Below are 20,280 nucleotides of genomic sequence, written 5' to 3'. Positions count from 1 at the left end.
GAGAGGCTAGTATAAATGAAAAATTAAAATGGACAAGGAAGAGGAGAGCACCTACATGTGCTAAATAGAGAGCTGATAATGAGTTTATTGGTATATACATTCTTCTTTGGCTTGGCTTCGCGGACGAAGATTTATGGAGGGGGTAAAAAGTCCACGTCAGCTGCAGGCTCGTTTGTGGCTGACCAGTCCGATGCGGGACAGGCAGACACGATTGCAGCGGTTGCAAGGGAAAATTGGTTGGTTGGGGTTGGGTGTTGGGTTTTTCCTCCTTTGCCTTTTGTCAGTGAGGTGGGCTCTGCGGTCTTCTTCAAAGGAGGCTGCTGCCCGCCAAACTGTGAGGCGCCAAGATGCACGGTTTGAGGCGTTATCAGCCCACTGGCGGTGGTCAATGTGGCAGGCACCAAGAGATTTCTTTAGGCAGTCCTTGTACCTTTTCTTTGGTGCACCTCTGTCACGGTGGCCAGTGGAGAGCTCGCCATATAATACGATCTTGGGAAGGCGATGGTCCTCCATTCTGGAGACGTGACCCACCCAGCGCAGCTGGATCTTCAGCAGCGTGGACTCGATGCTGTCGACCTCTGCCATCTCGAGTACCTCGACGTTAGGGGTGTGAGCGCTCCAATGGATGTTGAGGATGGAGCGGAGACAACGCTGGTGGAAGCGTTCTAGGAGCCGTAGGTGGTGCCGGTAGAGGACCCATGATTCGGAGCCGAACAGGAGTGTGGGTATGACAACGGCTCTGTATACGCTTATCTTTGTGAGGTTTTTCAGTTGGTTGTTTTTCCAGACTCTTTTGTGTAGTCTTCCAAAGGCGCTATTTGCCTTGGCGAGTCTGTTGTCTATCTCATTGTCGATCCTTGCATCTGATGAAATGGTGCAGCCGAGATAGGTAAACTGGTTGACCGTTTTGAGTTTTGTGTGCCCGATGGAGATGTGGGGGGGCTGGTAGTCATGGTGGGGAGCTGGCTGATGGAGGACCTCAGTTTTCTTCAGGCTGACTACAGGGGAATCACGTTGCTCTCCATTGCAGGCAAAATCTTCGCTAGGATTCTACTAAATAGAATAATACCTAGTGTCGCTGAGAATATTCTCCCAGAATCACAGTGCGGCTTTCGCGCTAACAGAGGAACCACTGACATGGTCTTTGCCCTCAGACAGCTCCAAGAAAAGTGTAGAGAACAAAACAAAGGACTCTACATCACCTTTGTTGACCTCACCAAAGCCTTCGACACCGTGAGCAGGAAAGGGCTTTGGCAAATACTAGAGCGCATCGGATGTCCCCCAAAGTTCCTCAACATGATTATCCAACTGCACGAAAACCAACAAGGTCGGGTCAGATACAGCAATGAGCTCTCTGAACCCTTCTCCATTAACAATGGCGTGAAGCAAGGCTGTGTTCTCGCACCAACCCTCTTTTCAATCTTCTTCAGCATGATGCTGAACCAAGCCATGAAAGACCCCAACAATGAAGACGCTGTTTACATCCGGTACCGCACGGATGGCAGTCTCTTCAATCTGAGGCGCCTGCAAGCTCACACCAAGACACAAGAGAAACTTGTCCGTGAACTACTCTTTGCAGATGATGCCGCTTTAGTTGCCCATTCAGAGCCAGCTCTTCAGCGCTTGACGTCCTGCTTTGCGGAAACTGCCAAAATGTATATACATTGTACAATGTACAAATGCACCGATTATTTTTTCTGGAGCTGAACAGGTTTGTTTAAAAAAAAATCTATAAAACAGCTATATGCTAAATACTTAATTGAACTGAAAGCCAATAAATAGACATAAAAGATAGATAATAAATATTCATAATTATCCTTGTGCAAATAAAAAAAAGTCACTCACAATAGTGCAAACAGTCCTTTTGAGGTGTTGGAGCAGGTCCTGGTTAGTGCATCAGGGAAGTTCAAGAATCTGTTTGCTGTAGGAAAGGAACTGTTCTTGAACTTAAAGGTGTTAGTCTTGAGGCCTGAAGGTAGCAGTGAGAAGGGATTGTGAAGGATAATAGGGGTCCTTTGTGATGTTGGCTGCCTGATTAAGGCAGCATGCCACATAGATGCTTTCAGTGGGTTGGAGGTCAGAGCCTATGATGTATACTTTGCACACTGCACCTGTAAAAGTTAGATGGTGTATGTGACGACATTTCAGACTCCTTTGAAAGTACTGACATTGGTGTGCTTTCACAGTTGCCTCGATGTGCTGACTCCAAGAGAGGTCCTCTGAAAAATGGACAATGGGAAGTTAAAGGTTCTAACCCTCTCCATCTCCATCCCATCAATATGAACTGGTGTTTGGTTCCTCAGCCTCTCTTTCCTTAAATCAATAATAAGTTCCTTGGTCTTGGTGACATTGAGAGCAAGATTGTATTTCTGGCACCAGTCAACTGGATTCTTGATCACCACTTCCAATAATTTGGCCAATAGCAGTGGTTTTATTAGCAAATTTGTAGTTAGAGTTGGAACCAAATATAGCAATGCAATCACATGTGCTCAGGGACCAGTGTCGGGGACTAAGCACGAAATTGAACAAGAAAATCTGCAAATGCTGGGGTCAAAGGCAATACACAGATGTGCTGGAGAAAATCAGCAGGTCACACAGCATTCATGGGAAGTTAAAGGAAACAAATATTTTGGGCCTGGGCCAATCATCAGGAATAAGAAAAAACAACAGGCAGACACTCTAATAAAAATGTAGGAGAGGAGGGAAGGGGAGGAGCACATGCTAACAGTAAGAAGCAGCCTTGGGGTTGTAGCTAAGGAAAGAGACAAGTTGAATGAATTGAGGTGGCGTGCATGTATGTTCATCTAAATAACGCCTTGCTATAATACACTCAGATGGAGGTTAAATACCTACAAATATTTTTTGAGGATTGTTGCAACTCTAGCATCATGTTTTAAGACAAGTTTGAATACTTTGCAACTTTCAAGTATTTGGTGAATATTTATTGATTTCTGTTTCAAAACCCAGACAATGCAAGACATTTTTTTTGACTACCATTTCCTTTCCTTGCTGTGTATATAACTCAGCTGTTCTGTGGTACCTAGAAATTTCAGGTTTCTCTGCATGAAATGTTTTCAGATTTTGTTTTGGCAGTTGTTTCTCTATAGAAACAAAATGGTTTGTTTTGCAGTGGACTTGGTTTCTGAAACTATAGAACAAGTTAGCATGGGACAAGGTTATTTCTGTGCTGTTTCTCTCCCTGAAATTGCTTTTTGAAATAATTATCTAAATGATCCTGATCCCGAGGCTCTTTCATGCCAATTGTTCCCTTTTGAGTTTGACTAGTTTTTATTTGAGACTTTTTTTATTGGCACTGCTTAAAATTTGAACCACAATGGAATAATTTTCCTTTTTAAGTCTTGTCATCTCTGGTTCTTTTGTCAATTGTATTGAATTAGTGTCTCTTAGTTGCCAGAACTTCAGATAATGGAAACTCTTCGTAATTTTAAACAGTAGCAAATCTTCCTGTAACATCTCTGCACCAAAAGAAGAACCACCACACTTTATCTGGTCTCTGAGATTGAAAACTTTTGACCCTGCTGCCATTCTCTTCAATCTCTTCTCAACGCATTCTAAGGCCTGGACAATTTTCCTCAAATGTGATGCTCCGAATTGGACACAACGTGGTCAAGGAATTTACTAGAATCTTATCAAGGCCCAGCATAATTGTCCATTTAAAAAAAAACTATGCTTCTGTTTATAAAATCGACAGAATATAGTGGCAGCTACACTGCTACTGAAAGAGCACACAACCAGACAGGTTGAGCTCAGTGAGCAGAACTGATTTATTGCAGGCTGCTGGGCTGAACATACTCCCAGCCCAGACCTGGCTGAGAACCACGCTGAGGGGCATGACGTCACCTGGGCATCACGTGGTCCCCCATCGCGGGCTTCTGAGCCCTGTGTTGAGAAGAATGGGAAACCCCTGTTGGCGCCATTTTGGCTGGCTGCCCCGCCGTGTGGATTACAAGCGGATTACAAATGGGGCCGGTTCGCCTGCCTTGTGATGAGCCACCACACAACCCCCCCCAGAACCCCGTGGCCAGTGGTTCCCCAGCAGTGGCGCAGGCAAGTCTTCCATCACACCCACGACCTTTCGCACCCATCCATCAGGTCCACGGTCCAGATGGTGGCAGAGTGGTTCATCTGGCATGGGCTGCGGAAGCAGATCGCGGGCTGGGCCAGAACATGAACCCATTGCCAATGTCCTTTTTAGCTTCTTGGGCTGGGCCACAATTATTGGTTCAGTGGGGTCGAGGTCCTCTGGCTTCAGCCTGCCCACAGTAAATAGTTCCAGCCTGCCGCCGATGTCCAGCGTGAACGCAGACCCTGAACGCTGGACAACCTTGTATGGCCCCTCGTAAGGACTCTGCAGAGGTGCCGCGGGCAGGCCCCACTGAATAAAAACATACTCTGCGGAAAGCAGCTCGCTGGGAACATGAGATGGCCGTGTGTCGTGACTTGGCAGTGGTGGGGGTGTGAAGGAGTCCAAGTGGGCCCAGAGGTGGAGAAACAGCTTGTGTGGTGACTGCTGGGGGTTGTGAGGCGCGTTGATGAAATCACCAGGAAGTGCCAGCGGTGCGCCGTAGACCAGCTCAGCTGATGACACCTGCCGATCCTCCTTGGGTGTTATGTAGATGCCCAGGAGCACCCAAGGCAATTCGTTCACCCAGTCGGGACTGGTAAGGCGGGCTATGTGCCGACTTAAGGTGGCAGTGCAGATGCTCAACCAGCCTATTGGCCTGCGGGTGATAGGCCATGGTGTGGTGTAGCTCAATCTCCAACCTGTTGGTGAGCTTTGCCCAGAGCGCAGAGGTGAACTGGGCGCCCCGATCGCTGGTGAGGTGATTTGGAACGCCGAACTGGTTGACCCAACTGTGCAACAGCGCTTGGGAGCTGGAGCCCATGGAGGTGTCCGGCATCGGGATCACCTCGGGCCAATGAGTGGTGCGGTTCACCACCGTGAATAGGTAATGGTTGCCCTGGGAAATGGGTAAGGACCCGACTATGTCCACGTGAGACATCGCACTGGACGGTTCTTCCGCCGCTCAGTCGGGAGGTCCCGGAACAGCAGACTGTCCTGAAGGCTCGCGTCTCCTCGTCGGACTTCTAGCCCCGGACAAGCTGGTTGAAGTCGAGGCCGGGCGTCAGCGTGCAGATGGGCAGTCGTGAAAGTGCATTGGCAACCATGTTGTCCTTCCCCGACTTGTGCCGAATGTTGGTGGTAAACTCCAACACGAAGGAGAGGTGATGCTGTTGGCGGGCCGACCAGGGGTCCTTCCTTTGCCATCGCGAGTGCCTGGGTGAGGGGTTTGTGGTTAGTGAAGATGGTAAAAGTCCTCCCCTCCAAGAAATAGCAGAAATGCCGCACCGCCAGGTACATGCCCAGTAACTCACAGTCAAAAGCGCTATACTTGTGGTCTGGTGGGCGGAGAAGCCAGCTGAAGAATGCCAGCGGCTTCCATTGTCCGTTCACCTGCTGCTCCAGGACGGTGCTGACGGCTGTGGCAGAGGCGCCAATGGCTGTGGCAGAGGCATCGATGGAGAGTGCCATGTGCAAGTCGTTGTGCGGGTGGGCAAGCATGGTAGCCTTCGCAACGGCATCCTTGGTGTCCTCGAATGCGCTGCAGGCCTCTGGGGTCCAGGTGAGCATTTTGTGCTTGGCTGCGATGAGGGTGAATAGCAGCTGCATGATGCGCGCAGCTCCCAGGATGAATTGGTTGTAGAAGTTGACCATACCCGTGAACTCCTGCAGCCTCCTTGAGATTGTCCGGACGTGGGAACTCCTTGATAGCGGCGACCTTCATAGCGGCTGGCGTGGCTCCCTTGGCCGTGATGGTATGGCCCAGGAACTGCATGGATTCTTTCCCAAACTGGCACTTGGCTGGGTTCATGGTGAGGCTGAGGTCGGCCAGCCGGGAGAAGAGGGTGCGCAGGTGGGCCTTGTGTTGCGCCAAATCCCTGCTGGCAACGAGGATGTCATCTAAGTAAATGAAGATGAAATCCAGGTCCCTGCCCACTGAGTCCATGAGGTGCTGGAAGGTCTGAGCAATGTTCTTGAGCCTGAACGGCATGCGAAGGAATTCGAACAAGCCGAAGGGGGTGATGATGGCCGTCTTTGGTATGCCCTCAGGGTGCACCAGGATTTGGTGATACCCGTGCACCAGGTCAACCTTGGAGAAAACCCTTGCACTATGCAGGTTGGCCGTAAAGTCCTTGATGTGAGGGGTGGGGTAATGGTCAGGAACTGTCGCCTCGTTGAGCCGTCGATGGTCTCCGCAGGGGCACCAGCTGCCGGAGGCTTTCGGGACCAGGTGGAGCGGTGAGGCCCACGGGCTGTTGGACCGCCGAATGATCCCCAGCTCCAACAGATGCAGAAACTCCTCCTTCATCACCTGGAGCTTGTCAGGTGGGAGCTGGCGTGCCTTGGCATGAACCAGTGGGCCCTGGGTGGGGATGTGATGGAACATGCCGTGGCGCAGTGAGGCAGCGGAGAACTGCGGCTTGAGGAGGGTCAGAAATTTGTCCAGGATTCGCTGGAACTCTTCTCTGGGCGTGCTGATCATGGCCATCTGCGGCTGCTCTGTGCGGGAGGCATTGAGGCGAACGGCCTGGAAAGTACAGGTGCCCACCAGGCACCTACCCTGAATGTCGTCCAGAAGCCCGTGGGCGAGGAGGAAGTCGGCACCCAGGATGGCGGTCGGAAGGGACGAGACGGTGAACCTCCACGAGAATTTTCGTCGGCCGATCTGGAAGTGGACCGTCTTGTCTCCATAAGTCTGGATCTCTGTTGAGTTAGCCACACGGAGGGGAGGTCCTCGAGGTCGTTTCCTGGACTCGATGGTTGTGGCCAGGATGACGCTGATCTGGGCCCCAGTATTTACGAGGAACCACTGGCTGAGTCCCCAGGTAGAGGAGGCTGTGTCCTTGGCCAGCCACAGCAGCCATTAACAGTGGCTGGCCTGCTCGATTCCCTGGAATGAGCAGGGCTGACAACACTTCTGAGCCTTGGCTCCCCAGTGCTGGTGGTAGAAGCAGAGGCCTGGAGCGGATGCCGTGCCTCTGATTATGCTCTTAGTGGCCCCTGCAGGGGCCGGATGCTCTACCGCAGCGCCTGGGGTGGGCTTGTCATGGTCATGCTCATGTCACGTGACCTGCTAGACCACACATGTCAAACTCTGGCCCGCGGGCCAAATTTAGCCTGTGATATAATTATATTTGGCCCACAAGATCATATTAAATAAATATTAGAGTTGGCCCGCTGGCTGCCGCGCCAGTATAGCGCAAGCACACTGAAGGTGAAAACGAAGACGCCGGAGGTGTGGAGGGATCTCAGAATCCCGAATCCCGGGAATCGGAGCGCCACACTCAGCCCGCCCGGCTCCCGGACACACAGACGCGGCTGGACTTGGGGACCATCCTCGCTGGGTCTGTGCTTCAGCGGCGACGCCGGACCGAACGTCTCGTTGGCGATGCCTTCCCCCTCGCTCCGTGCGCGGCGGACCCTGCCTCCTGCTCCTTTTGTTGGAGACGATCCCGGCGTCGTGAGATCGCAGTTTAATCCCTCTCCAACCATGGGAGGGGGGTGGGAGCAACGCGCTCTTCTCAGCCAATTCCTCCACCGCCCCGGACGCCGGCGTTTCAACGGGGGGGGTTCGGGTGCCTTTGTCAGGATACCGACCTGTTGGTCCAAGACAAGGGGAGAGCGTACAAACTCCACACAGACAGCACCTGAACTCGGGTGAAGGTGGAGCTGCGACCCCACATTCCACATCAGGACTGTGTGTAAGATTGGGAGCAGTGAGACGGAAGCTTATTTTGTTCCTGTGATTTAAGGCTTTCTTGGGGTGGGGTGGGGGGGCGGTCCTTCTCTGACCACTTGCCTAACAATTAACCTAATCAGATGTGGAGTTACCACAATACACCAGTTCTCAACCTTTTTCTTTCCACTCGCGTCCCTGTGCCATTGGTGCTCTGTGATTAGTAAGGGATTGCTTAAGGTGGTCTGTGGGTGGAAAGAAAAAGTTTGAAGACCACTGCTTTAATCATCCCTCATTGACTCGTCATGTGCACGGTTTCAGACACTAAAGGAAATGGGCCAATGACAATGAAAGAGTTTATCCAAAACTATTATTAAACATTTATTTTAATAAGAAAAAGTTTAACATTACATATGTTGAAAGAAGAGAACATGCAGATGTTGTTGAAAATTTTCAATAAATATTTAGTTCGGCCCTCGACTTAGTCCAAGTTTTTAATTTTGGCCCTTCGTGAATTTGAGTTTGACACCCCTGTGCTAGACCAACAAGCCCTCTGGGAATCGCTCAAGCCATAGCTCTTGGGCCTTCTGAGCAACCTTCCTCGGGTCGGTAAAGCTCTCTTGGGCCAGAAACGGCTGGATGTCCTTAGGAAGATGGTCGAGGAAAATGTGCTCGAAGAGTGGGCAGCTGATGTAATCACCCATGGGTTGGCGCCTGGATAGTCCAAGGGATCCAGTGAGCATTCACTTGATGGTCTTGTATCTGTCTTCGGCGGGTGGGTGCTGACCGAGGTGCAGCACGCGTTTGGCGGTGGCCTGGTCCAGGGCGGTGACCACATGGTAGAATTTGGTTGTGTCAAATGAAATCTGGCGGAGGTGAAACTGAACCTCCGCGTGACTGAACTAGGTCTCCGGCTCCTGAACCCAGAAGTCGGGCAGCTTGATGGCTATAGCACTGATCCCAGGTTTGCTCATGATGGGTTCAAAGATGTTTGAACCAGTCGGGGTTCACCAATTGTAGCGGCAGCTACACTTACTGAAAGAACACACAACCAGACGGGTCGAGCTCAGTGAGCAGAACTGATTTATTGCAGGCTGCTGGGCTGGACTTGTACTCCCAGCCCGGACCTGGCTGAGAACCGTGCTGAGGGGCGCTGACGTCACCGGGCGTCACGTGGTCTCCCAGCGCGGGCTTCTGAGCTCTGTGCTGAGAAGAAGAGGAAACCCCTGACGGCGCCATTTTGGCCGGCTGCCCCGCCACGTGGATTACATGCCTGCCTAGTGGTGTGCCGCCACAGGAACATTTTTAACAAGCTTTTCAACATGTCTAACCAATGTCAAAAAATTGTGTGCAAACACTTTCTAGGTCCTGCTCAATTCTTTGCTTTAAAATTTTTCATAAAATGTTTTCCTAGTTCATCAGTCTGTTCCCTTATGAAGTCTGTTAATATATTCTGAGTTGTTTCCTTTTTTTTGTTTCATTATCTGTGAACTTTAAAATTATATGCTGAATGCTCAGCATTAAGGGTCTTGTTTCTATTTAGAAGAACTTGAAAGCATTCTAAAGTTAGCTCGCCCTCTCCATTTTATTGACATTTACCTCCTTAAATGTACAACTTTGCTCTCTACCTTGCTACCATTCTACACTTGTGTATGCTTTCCTTGCCCTTTGTCATTTGTCATTCATTGATCCTCTGGTATTATGGATGGGCAAGGTAAATGCTGGCCTTGTTCTGGATCCCAAAATTAAATATTTAAAAAGTCTGAGAAGTGGCTGTTCATTGCTCTCTGTTCTTGAACTACTTTAATTCACCAAAACCACACCCAGCTGGTATTCATTATATCTATTGTCAAATGTCTTTTGACATTGAGGGAGGGCGGGGGGGGGGGGGGGGGGGGGGTGGGGTAGAGAGAGAAAGAAAATGAGAGAATTTATTTTGTATTTGAATTGAAAACACAGGTTGTACCCATTTTTGTTAAAGGCATGTCAAGCAAGCAAAGCAATATGTTGAGACCTTGCAGACAGAAAATAATCTGTTAAAGTGGGGCTATTCAATTGATTTTGGGTTAAATGGGGTCTTCTCCTTCTCACAATGATAATTTAAAGTGAAACGCAATAAGTAGAAAAACAAATTAGCCTATGCAGATATTGACTTCTGAGCTTTGCTGAATTTGTGTTATTTTTTGTGTTCAGCGATATGTCCATTCATGCATTGGATGTGGATCCAGCAGAGGCTCGGGCTGTGATTGAGGAAGCACTTGAGCTGCGCAGAAATAAACGGGCATTGGCAGTTCAAGATGAGGAGCCAGATCTTCAGCTAGCACAACCTATCTCTCAGTTTACGTATGTACCAACGCAGGCTGTTGTATCGTACATATTTAATCTTGGGCGTGCTTAAACTTTAACTACCACATTTTAGATTATTTTTCCACCAAAGGAATACATTTTCTTTTCAGAAATTGAGAAGCAAGATAAAATGAGAACACATCATGATGTCACTATGTAATGATTTATAACTCATTTAATGGTTTTATTTTTTGATGCCCTCCATTAATATTGTCCTAGATTTCTGAAAAATTAGACCATTATCCCAGTGCTCTGTGAAGTGTTCTGAATAAATGGATAGAACTTGTGAAGTAAGAAGCTAATTTTGTTTTCACTGACATCCTCTTAATTCAGCTTGAATTTGTTCTTCAAAACCCATATGAATTTGATGTCACAGGCTTTATATGATGGTATATTGTATATTGTACCATATTTAGTTGTCTTGTTTACATGTTGAAGTGTTGAGAATTAATGCTTCTGCTGATATTTGCTCACAGATTGTTCTTTAACCCTTTGGAAAATGTACATTAATTAGTTTTTATTGCTCGTATATTTTCTGCAGATCTTAATAGATTTTAATATATGTTTTGAGATTTTCCTGAAAATTCGCAAATTGTTTTTTCTCTTCCCTTCCTTCTGATTGCTGTATGATCTACTCTAGCTTTCCTCCCGAAGATTTGACATTAAAAATTACATTCAGTGAACACATCTCTGCTTTGTATGTGATATTAAACTCCAGGCAAGAGCTGAAACATGGGCCTCTTTTTCCTGAGCTAGCCATGATTTTTTTGTTACTGTCAGGGCTGTTGCAGTTTGGCTTCCTCTTGAAATAATAGGTTAGAATTGGTTATATTAGCATGGTTTTGCTGCTTTTCAATCAAATGGCGATTGAAGTCTTTGGTAATTTTGGATACGGTCATGCTCTTTTCTTGTTGCTTTCCACAAAAATGGACAATGGGTTGTCAGGTGCATACTGTTTCCTTCCATGTGCATCAGAATTGATTTGCAGATGTTTGGATTTTGCTGAATGGCACAAAAATTCACCAACCTTGTTTATCTGTTGAACTCTTATAGGAGCTCACAAAATTAAGGGTAATGAGGTGGAGGTTGAATTTGCAGAATATGTACAGGAGAGATTTTCTAGATCAGTATGTTGCAGGAACAATGAGAAAACAGATGATGTTTCTATCTCGTATTGTGCAACAAGAAAGAGTTAATAATCTGCTGGTTGTAGGGAAGATTAATACTGTAATAACATACAATTATACACAACAGAATATTAAAAAAAACGATTTGGTTCTTAAATGTGAACAAAACAAATTGCAAAGGTGTGAGGCATGAGTTGGCTACAATGAATTGGGAAGCTACATTAGGGGGTGGCATGGTTAGCACAATGCTGTTCCAGTGCCAGTGATTGGGACTGGGGTTACAATCCTGCACTGTCTGTAAGGACATGTGTTCTCCCTGAGTCTGTGTGGATTTTTTCTGGGGGCTCCAGTTTTCTCCCACTGTTTGAAACGTACTTGTGATTGTAGGTTATATGACACGGGCTCATGGGCCGAAATGGCCTGTTACTGTGCTGTATGTCTAAATTTAAATTTAAAATAATTAAAAAGTATTGTGCTGAATGAGCAATGTCTAACATTTAAAGAATTGCTGTTGTAATAAACTTATTCCTCAAGGCAAAAAAAAATCTAAACAGCCATGGCTGTTAGGAATAATGTTAGGAAAAAGCTTGTAATGTTGCCAAAAAGAACAGTCTTTGAGAAATTTAGGTCTATGAAATTGAAGAGATAGAGTGAGATGATCAGCTAAAGTCAAAATTGTACTTTTCAGAATGAGAATTTCTTATGGGGGAATAAGAAAATGGCTGAAAAATTAAACAAATGTGTGTCTTGAAATATATTGAAGACCTCCTAGTAATGGTGAAAAGCAACAGTTGTAATAAAAGCAGAATTGGAGCTGATAGAAATTCACCTGAAAGGTCTTGATGACTGGAAAGTAGTTCTTGTGAAGCTACTGAATGTGCTGGTTGTCATCTTCTGAAATTCCTTGAGTTTTAGAGCAGTTTATTCAAATTGCGAGGCAACAAGCAGAACTCCATTGTTTAAGAAAAGGATGGGGAAAGGAAGTGGGGAACTGTAAATCAATTAGCCTGTCACCAGTAGTTGAGGAAACACTGAATTCTATTATTAAGTGAATGCACTTAGAAGGTAATAGTTTTTGGTTGTAACTTACAAAATACCTAAGGCTGTACATATGAACGTGATGTGTTTGGACTTTCAGAAGGCAGACAAGAGATTATTCAGCAAAATTAAAGCATGTGCGATTGATAGTAATACTTTGGCACAGATTTGGAGTTAGAGGAGTGAAAACATTTAGAATAAATAAGTTTAAAAAAAAATAAGTGCAGGAGAAACTCAGCAGGTCACATGGTATCCATAGAAAGCAAAGATATCTAACCAACATTTCAGGCCTGAACCTTTCATTATGGTATGAACAAAAATCGGGCAGGCATCTGAATAAAGTGATGGGGGCGGGGGGGTGATGGAGGTGCTGGGTTGCATGGCCATGCAAAAGCACAGGCTTGGGCAAGAGGTCATGGGAGGACAGAAGGGAAAAAAAGCTGGAAAGTGATTGCGGGAGGAGATTTATTTATTTAGATATACAGCATGGTAACAGGCCATTTCGGTCCATGAGCCCATGCTGCTCAATTGACCAACAACCCCTGGTACGTTTCGAATGGTGGGAGGAAACTGGAGTCGCTGGGGAAAACCAAAAAAAGACACAGGGATAACATACAAACTCCTTTCAAACAGCATTGGATTTGATCCCTGGTCCCAATTGCTGGCACTGTAGCAGTGTTGCACTAACAGCTATGCCAACCGTGCTGCCCACACTCATTGAATGGAGAAGGAAGGGGGTGGGAGCTGGATGAAAGGAGACAGGGATAGGGAAAGAGAGACAGACAGACACAGGGAAGGGGCTAATAGAAACCAAAGAAGTTGATGTTAATGCTATCTGAGTGGAGAGTGCCCAGACTGAATATTAAGTGTTGTTTCTCCAATTTGCAGTGGCCTAGGTTTGCCAGTGCAGGAGGCCATGGACAAGCCTGTTGTGAGAGTGGAGAGACCATGCAGTGATTACAGAAGGCTGAATGACACCACCACCGCAGACTGCTACCCTGTGCCCCATGTACAGGATTTTACTACCAACCTGCACGGGGCTTGCATTTTCTCAAAAATAGACCTAGCATTGTGGGTACCACCAAATTCCAGTGCACACAGACAAGATACCAAAGACAGCTCTTATTACACAGTTCGGACTCTGAGTTTCTCAGGCTGCCATTTGGTCTGAAAAACGCAGCACAAACATTCCAATGGTTGATGGACATGGTGGGGCGAGACATGGAGTTCTCGTTTGTTTACTTGGACGACATACTTATCGCCAGCAGCTCCCGCTAGGAACACTTACAACACCTGTGTCTTCTCTGCCGCTGCCTGCATGGTTTCGGCTTTGCGATAAACCCTGCTAAGTGCCAATTCTGGTTGTCCACTATAGACTTAGGGCACCACATCATCCACATCGGCGACGTCCCGTTGCCGGCAAAGGTGGAAACCATTTGCCAGTTCACCAGACCCATCGTGGTTAAGGATCTACTAGAATTTGTGAGGATGGTGAACGCTTACCACTGCTTTTTACCTTCGGCAGCCCGCATCCTGCAACCCCTGTTTGGTCTCATGTCTGGCAAAACTAAGGAGATCACGTGGACACAAGAGATGGCAACGGCATTTGAGAAGACCAAGGACGCCCTGGCAAATGCACACTTGTGGTCCACCCCCAAGTGGGTGTACCGACCGCTCTCATGGTGAGCGGTGTCCTGGAACAGCTCATCGACAGCCAATGGAAGCCCCTGATGTTCTTCAGCTGGCACCTATGACCCCTGGAGGTCAGATACAGCGCCTTTGACGGGGAGCTGTTTGCCCTGTACCTGGCATCCAGCACTTTCAGGATTTTCTCAAAAGGAAGGGAACTGTCTTCACTGACCACAAGTCCCTAACCTTTGGCTTCCCCAAAGTGTTGGACCCAAGGTCAGCCCGCCAAAAACGCCACCTCTCTTGTGTCTTGGAGTTTGATGACACACATCTCCGGGAAGAGCAATGAGGTTGCTGATGTGCCGTCACGCGCCTCTGTGCAAGCAGTGCATTCCCTATCTCAGGGGGTGGACTATACGGCACGAGCTGAAGCTCAGCGCCAGGACACGAAGATCCCGGCATACAGGACTCCGGTTTTGAGCCTTCACCTGGAGGACATCGCCATTGGACCAGGGATCCAACACTCCTTTGCAATGTATCCACAGATCAGCCTCAGGCATCATAGTGGAGGTTTTAGCATGTATGTGTAGACATTGTTGGCTTTCTACCAGGGTCAAGAGGATCAAGGTACCTGTTACCACGGCGGATAGGTTCACAAGATGGCTGAAGGCAATTCTCGTAGCAGATCCCTCCACAGAGTCATGCGCTCGGGCCCTCATTTTCCACCTGGGTGGCACGTTTTGGCCTCCCGGCCCACGTCATTTTGGATAGAGGTCCGCAATTCACATCCGCAATGTTGCGCCTGCTGGGAACACAGCTCCACTGCACAACAGCCTACCACCTGCAGTCAAATGACCTGGTCGAGTGCTTCCATGGGTACTTTAAAGCCACCCTGATGGCACATCTCCATGGGCCAGGCTGGGCAGACAAACTACCTTGGGTGCTGCTTGGCATACGAACGGCGCCCAACAAGCACCTAGTTTTCATCAGCAGAGCTGGTATATGGCGCCCCACTCACGGTGCCTAGAGAGTTCGTGTCAGTAGCTTGAAGGGAGGAAGATGAGCCATCAGAGGTCTTAAACAAACTGCGTGAGTGGCTTAGTAAACTGGCACGGATTTAAACATCACAATGGCCATGGGACGACGACACGCTAGATGGCAAAGGACTTGCAGGGCTGTGAGAAGACATTTGTCCAGAAAGGCACGCACGACCGCCCCTATGAGGGGCCATTTAAGGAGGTATGCCACAATGGCTTGACTTGCATCCTGGACATGGGAGACATGAAGAGATACTCACCATTGACCACCTCAAACCAGCACACCTCGACCTCGATCGACCGATAACAGTGCCCACACTGCAAAGGCAAGGAGGCCTACCCAAACAACCAGAGCAAGTGCAGGTGCTGGATATTTCACTTCTGTGGTGGCTCACCCAAGGGCAGTTCAAACTGGCTTAGAAAGTTGAACTGCTGACATCAGGAACCGGGAGGACTCTGACTGCAGGGCAAACTGTGTGGGGGTTCCTGAGAGGAATGTTTAAAATGCACATGTGTGTGAATAAGTAAACTGTTTCCCAACTGGATGCCACTCAAATCAAGCTCCTTCTTTCTCTTGCTGTGACACAGGGCAACCACAAGCTTTTGAGAAGGTGTGTTATAAGCTCCTCCGTAAACTTGAATCATGTGACACAAAAGAAACATTGATTGCATCAGTATGAAGTTGGCCAAGCAATAAAGGGTGATGGTGAATGGTTGTCCTTTTTGGACCAGAGAAATAGTGGTTTATCCAGGAATTGGTGCAAGACCCATAGATTTTTTACCTATATTAAAGGAAGTAGTCTTGAATTTGCAAGCAATAATTTATAAATTTGACGATGATGTGTCTTGTAATGCTATATAAACTGCAAAGGCAGTGATACACTGCAGCAGGATCGAAGCAGGTGGGTACTGCAGCAGGATGGAGTTTCATGCAGAGAAATGTGATGGATATTTTGGGAGAAAAAATGGGAAATGACTATATACAAGAAAGGATACTATTAGGAGTAGGGGGACTTGGGTTATGTGTATGTAATTGCAAGTTGGAGGCCAGCTTGAGGGGAAAATGGGTTATGTGTATGTAATTGCAAGTTGGAGGCCAGCTTGAGTTAATCAGTCATGCATAACTTTGAAGTGTCTTTGGGCTCTAATGTTTTTTCTGTACATGCTGCCTTGCCTGTTGAGTATTGCGAGCATTTTCTGTTTTTTTTTTCAGATTTCAGCATTTGCAATATTTAAAAAAAAAAAAAATACACCTTATAGACTTTATCAATAAGACCACAGAATATAAAAGTAGAAACATCATGCTGAAGCTCTTAAGATGTAGGTCTGGCCTGAGCTGAAATAAGTGTTCACTTTTGGTCACCACTTTACAGGAAGTGTACGGTTACCCAGGTTGCCGGCACTATAATAGTGTTGTGCTAATTGCGCCTCCCAACAATTGACAGGAATAGTTTCTTGGAAAAGGGATGACAATTGCAAGCATAGATTGATACTGATTTCTTTGAAGAGAAAACTGAGGGACATCTAAAGGAGATCTGGCTAGAATGGATAGTGAGAAGCTGTTTGCATGGGAGGGGTCAAGGACTAAATAAAAAGAATGAAATTAAGAGTATCACAAGGAAAGACTTTTCAATGCAGCATATTGTTGGAATCTGTTGCCAGAAGCACGTTCCATGTTTGCATCTGTACTTGCTCTCAAGCACCTTAAAACTATGCCCCCTCGTGTTATAATTTCAGGCCTGGGAAAGAGCCTCTTGTACACCTCTATCACGTCACCCTTTGTCTTCTGTCATTAAAGGACAAAAAAATCTATCCTCATAAGGGGTCTTGAAAAGCTGCAAAATTACTTTATGGCTGTGGAGTGCGATCTGCCTATGTAGCAGCTATGAGTGTCTTATTGACACTGACCCCAAGATCTCTGTTCGTCCACACGACTCAGTCCTAACATTAACATTGTATTCTGCTCTCAAATTTGACCTATTGAAATGGACCTCCACACTTTTCTGGGTTAAACACCATCTACTGCTTCTCAGCCTGGATCTGCATCCTATTTCTGTCCCTCTATAACAGTGGTTCTCAACCTTATTTGTCCTAGGCCCCACTTTAATTTTTCAAAAAATTGTTTGCCCCATCATTAGCAGAAAAAAGTTACATATTCAAAAGAAGTTTTCATTAAATCTTTTACCTTGTGGATTTCAATGCAATTAAGGGTCGTGAATACATTGGAACCCGTATTTCATATTCAATTTCTACTTCAATATGTCAACCATCTCAAACACACATTCAACAATTGACTTCACTTCAGTGGGAACCTCATCCCTGATGCTGGCTGCAGATTTTTTTTATTTGAAGGACTAATTTTGTTAGCTTCAACCTTAAATTCCCGTGTTTTGTAATTTCCAGTCGGTTTCTCTTGTAGCAAATCACTTTCAGCACTGAAGCCACATTCTATTAAATAAGACTATGGAAAATGTATCAAAAGTTCCTTTATGAAGTAGTCGAATTTGGGTATTTCTTTTTGATTTTGTTTGACAGACACATCATGGTTCTTTTTACTTTGAACAGAGTTTTCATCATGTTGCAACTCTGATAACTCCTCTTGGTATTGCACTGGAAATTCAGACAAATCCACCAACAATGGCTGAGTTAACCAAAAGGGAAAATCCTTTGTCTTTAAATCACAAAATCTATCATTGAAGTTGGTAACCAACATTTTCAAATGGTCAACATTGACATTTGTAGCAGCATTAGTTACCTCACACTTACTCAACCGATAGAATTGACTGAAATTTCTTGCAGAAATATTCCTTTGGCATAATTCTACAAGTGTCATGAATCCAGATATCTTTGTTTTTGCATCAATGAGTGTCATATTTGCTACTTGGAGTTATTTGTTCAATGTACTTAGTTTCTCAAAAATGTCCATCAGGAAATTCACATAAGCTTTGCCATTTGTTGTTAGCAAGAGCTTCTTCATTTCAGGTCCGTCCTTCAAAAACTCGCTGAGGAAGATCAAACCGTTCCATAAACCTTTTTGAAGCAGTTTCACTTTGAAAACCACCTTACTTCAGTGTGAAACAATAACCTCACATGTTCTGTATTTTTATCGACACAAAACTGCTTAAACAGCCATTCATGTTTGGCATTAGCTTTGATGGCATTGATATGCTTGATCACAATGCAGTATCTCATGTAGAACAGGGGAAACTTTCTTGGCAACTGTTTTTTTGGTGGATAACACAATGCACAAACAACATGTTTGGATTTTCATCCTTCATTAGTTTTAAACATCCTGTTTTTTTTACCCATCATAGCAGGTGCACCAACTGCAGCACAAGTGTTACGGAGTCCAGAGGACCCCAAAAACCAGCAGCAATGGATATGCCCCACAACACAGGGTTACTGAAACAAAAGTTGTTTTTAATTATATTTGAACAAGAAAACAGAATTAAACTTTAACTTGTTACTTAACCTACTTACTTAACCTACCTAACCTACTTAATCCCCCCTCTAATACTAAGCACAGGTGTGTGTAATGTATATTTAAGATTAGAAAAGTTCTTTGGATCACAGTCCAATCTCACTGGTTGCAGGCCATTCTTGTACTGTGCACAGAGGTTAGTATTAACAAAGTTCACCAGTCTTTGGTGCTTAACAGGCAAATGGTTACCACTTAGGAGGGTTCTTGCTAGTTTTCGGAGAGAGATTCCTTTTGTTCCAGGACATCCGCAACTGATTTCTTATCAATCAGCCTTGCTGACGAAACTTGCCCCCTTCAGGGTTCTCCAGATGATCCTCTTTCTTTCAGGTCACCTTTCAGTCTGCCAGTCTTCTCCTTTGACCAGGCAGCCTTCCACAGTTTGCCAGCTTGTCCTTCTGGAACTGATTTCTGTCTCCTCTCTCTCTGTTTCACACCCTCCCTCTCTGAGAGCAAAACTGTTCTCCCTTTGCCTGCAAAAATCACATGCTTTCCAAAGCAAGCTGCTGAATGGTGCTACTTTGTTGCTCCTCATCAAAAAGCATTCTGCAAAAGTCCTGCAACAACTCTGTTTTGAAATGTGTGTGTGCAAGCTGCTCCAACAATTACTCCCAAACCACCTCTAAATACTCTGTCACACAAGATATAATGTTTCCTTTTGGTATTTCATTTTCATCCAAATAATTTCTGAGCTTGCTGTAGATATCAACGACAGTAGTGGTTGTTCTTAATGATTCTTAAAACATCTCTTCTTGAAACACTTCTTGATCGATATATCTCACATGTGCCAATAACAGAGCCTTACTGTCTCATATGCTAGATTCATCCAGTTGGATGATTCAGTTTCGTGATTTCAACTTCTCAACACACTGTTTTTCAACATCTTGACCCATGTCATTATTCTATTCCAGACAGTACTATTACTCAATGGCATTGCTCTGACATCTTTGTCATCCTTTTACAGAACTGTTTTGGGAAACAATGATATTGCGGGTTTAATCAGTTTCTACCCAATCATATGATTCTTCCCATGTTTTGCTATCAGCAGAGAAATTTCATAGCTAGCTTCAACGGTATGATTCAGGGCTGTAGTTTGCACAGCGAGTAATGAAGTGATTTAAAAAAAAATCTATTTTCAAACTTCTCTTTCAGTGATTTAAAATATTCCAATTTTGAAGTGACATGATTAGGATGTTTTAACCTCAAATGAGCTTCAAGATGGCCTGGTTTCATTGATTTTTTTTTTGTCAAAGTCTGTTGGCATAATAGGCAAAAAGGTGCACGTTCATTGTGTACAGCAGGTATAAACCCAAACTTCAAGTACTCCATGGAATATTGATGAAAATTTTGCTCGCTTGGTGTGCTCATTTTGAATATACAACAGCGCGAGCTCCCTGAAACAGATTAATCAATATTTTATTTTGTCTTAGAATTGAAAAATGTGATAAAAGTAATGATCGAATCAAAGGAAGAATACTGACTCTCAAAAAAATGAAAAATGACACTAGTGTGGTTTCTGACATTTTTTCTTGCAGAGAATGCATCAAAACTGTGCTAGCCTCATGCTTTACATTTTAGGGTCCCTGTTTTTAAAAATTTTTTTGGCGTCCCTCTCAGGCTGGCGCCTGGAGTGGACCCCAACACCCATCAATACTCTAGTGCACAAAAATACAGACAGATACTGGTCTCACTCACGACTGACCTGAAAAGGTAAAGGAGCCATGATTGTTGAGATAATTTGGAATGGATGATAATAAGATTGGTCAGAAAAAAATATAATTATAATTTTAACCAAGGATAACAATAGTTAAAATAAGAGAAACAATGGAGAAACATCAGATGAGCAAAAACACATTTTATGAAAA

The 20,280-nt window shown here is 45.5% G+C and overlaps 1 protein-coding gene across 8 annotated transcripts in view; it reads left to right on the top strand.

The window, feature by feature from the left end:
* Positions 1 to 20,280, top strand: part of cabin1 (calcineurin binding protein 1) — a 570,396-nt gene that overhangs the window by 29,189 nt on the left and 520,927 nt on the right. For all 8 annotated transcript variants that reach the window (XM_069933017.1, XM_069933018.1, XM_069933016.1 and 5 more), the window contains exon 7: positions 9,954 to 10,103. In XM_069933017.1, the coding sequence (XP_069789118.1) occupies positions 9,954 to 10,103 (150 nt within the window). The remainder of the gene's footprint in view (positions 1 to 9,953; positions 10,104 to 20,280) is intronic.

Source organism: Narcine bancroftii, chromosome 4, assembly GCF_036971445.1.
Source record: "Narcine bancroftii isolate sNarBan1 chromosome 4, sNarBan1.hap1, whole genome shotgun sequence".
Classification (NCBI taxonomy): domain Eukaryota; kingdom Metazoa; phylum Chordata; class Chondrichthyes; order Torpediniformes; family Narcinidae; genus Narcine; species Narcine bancroftii.
This window is presented reverse-complemented; position numbering and strand designations above follow the sequence as displayed.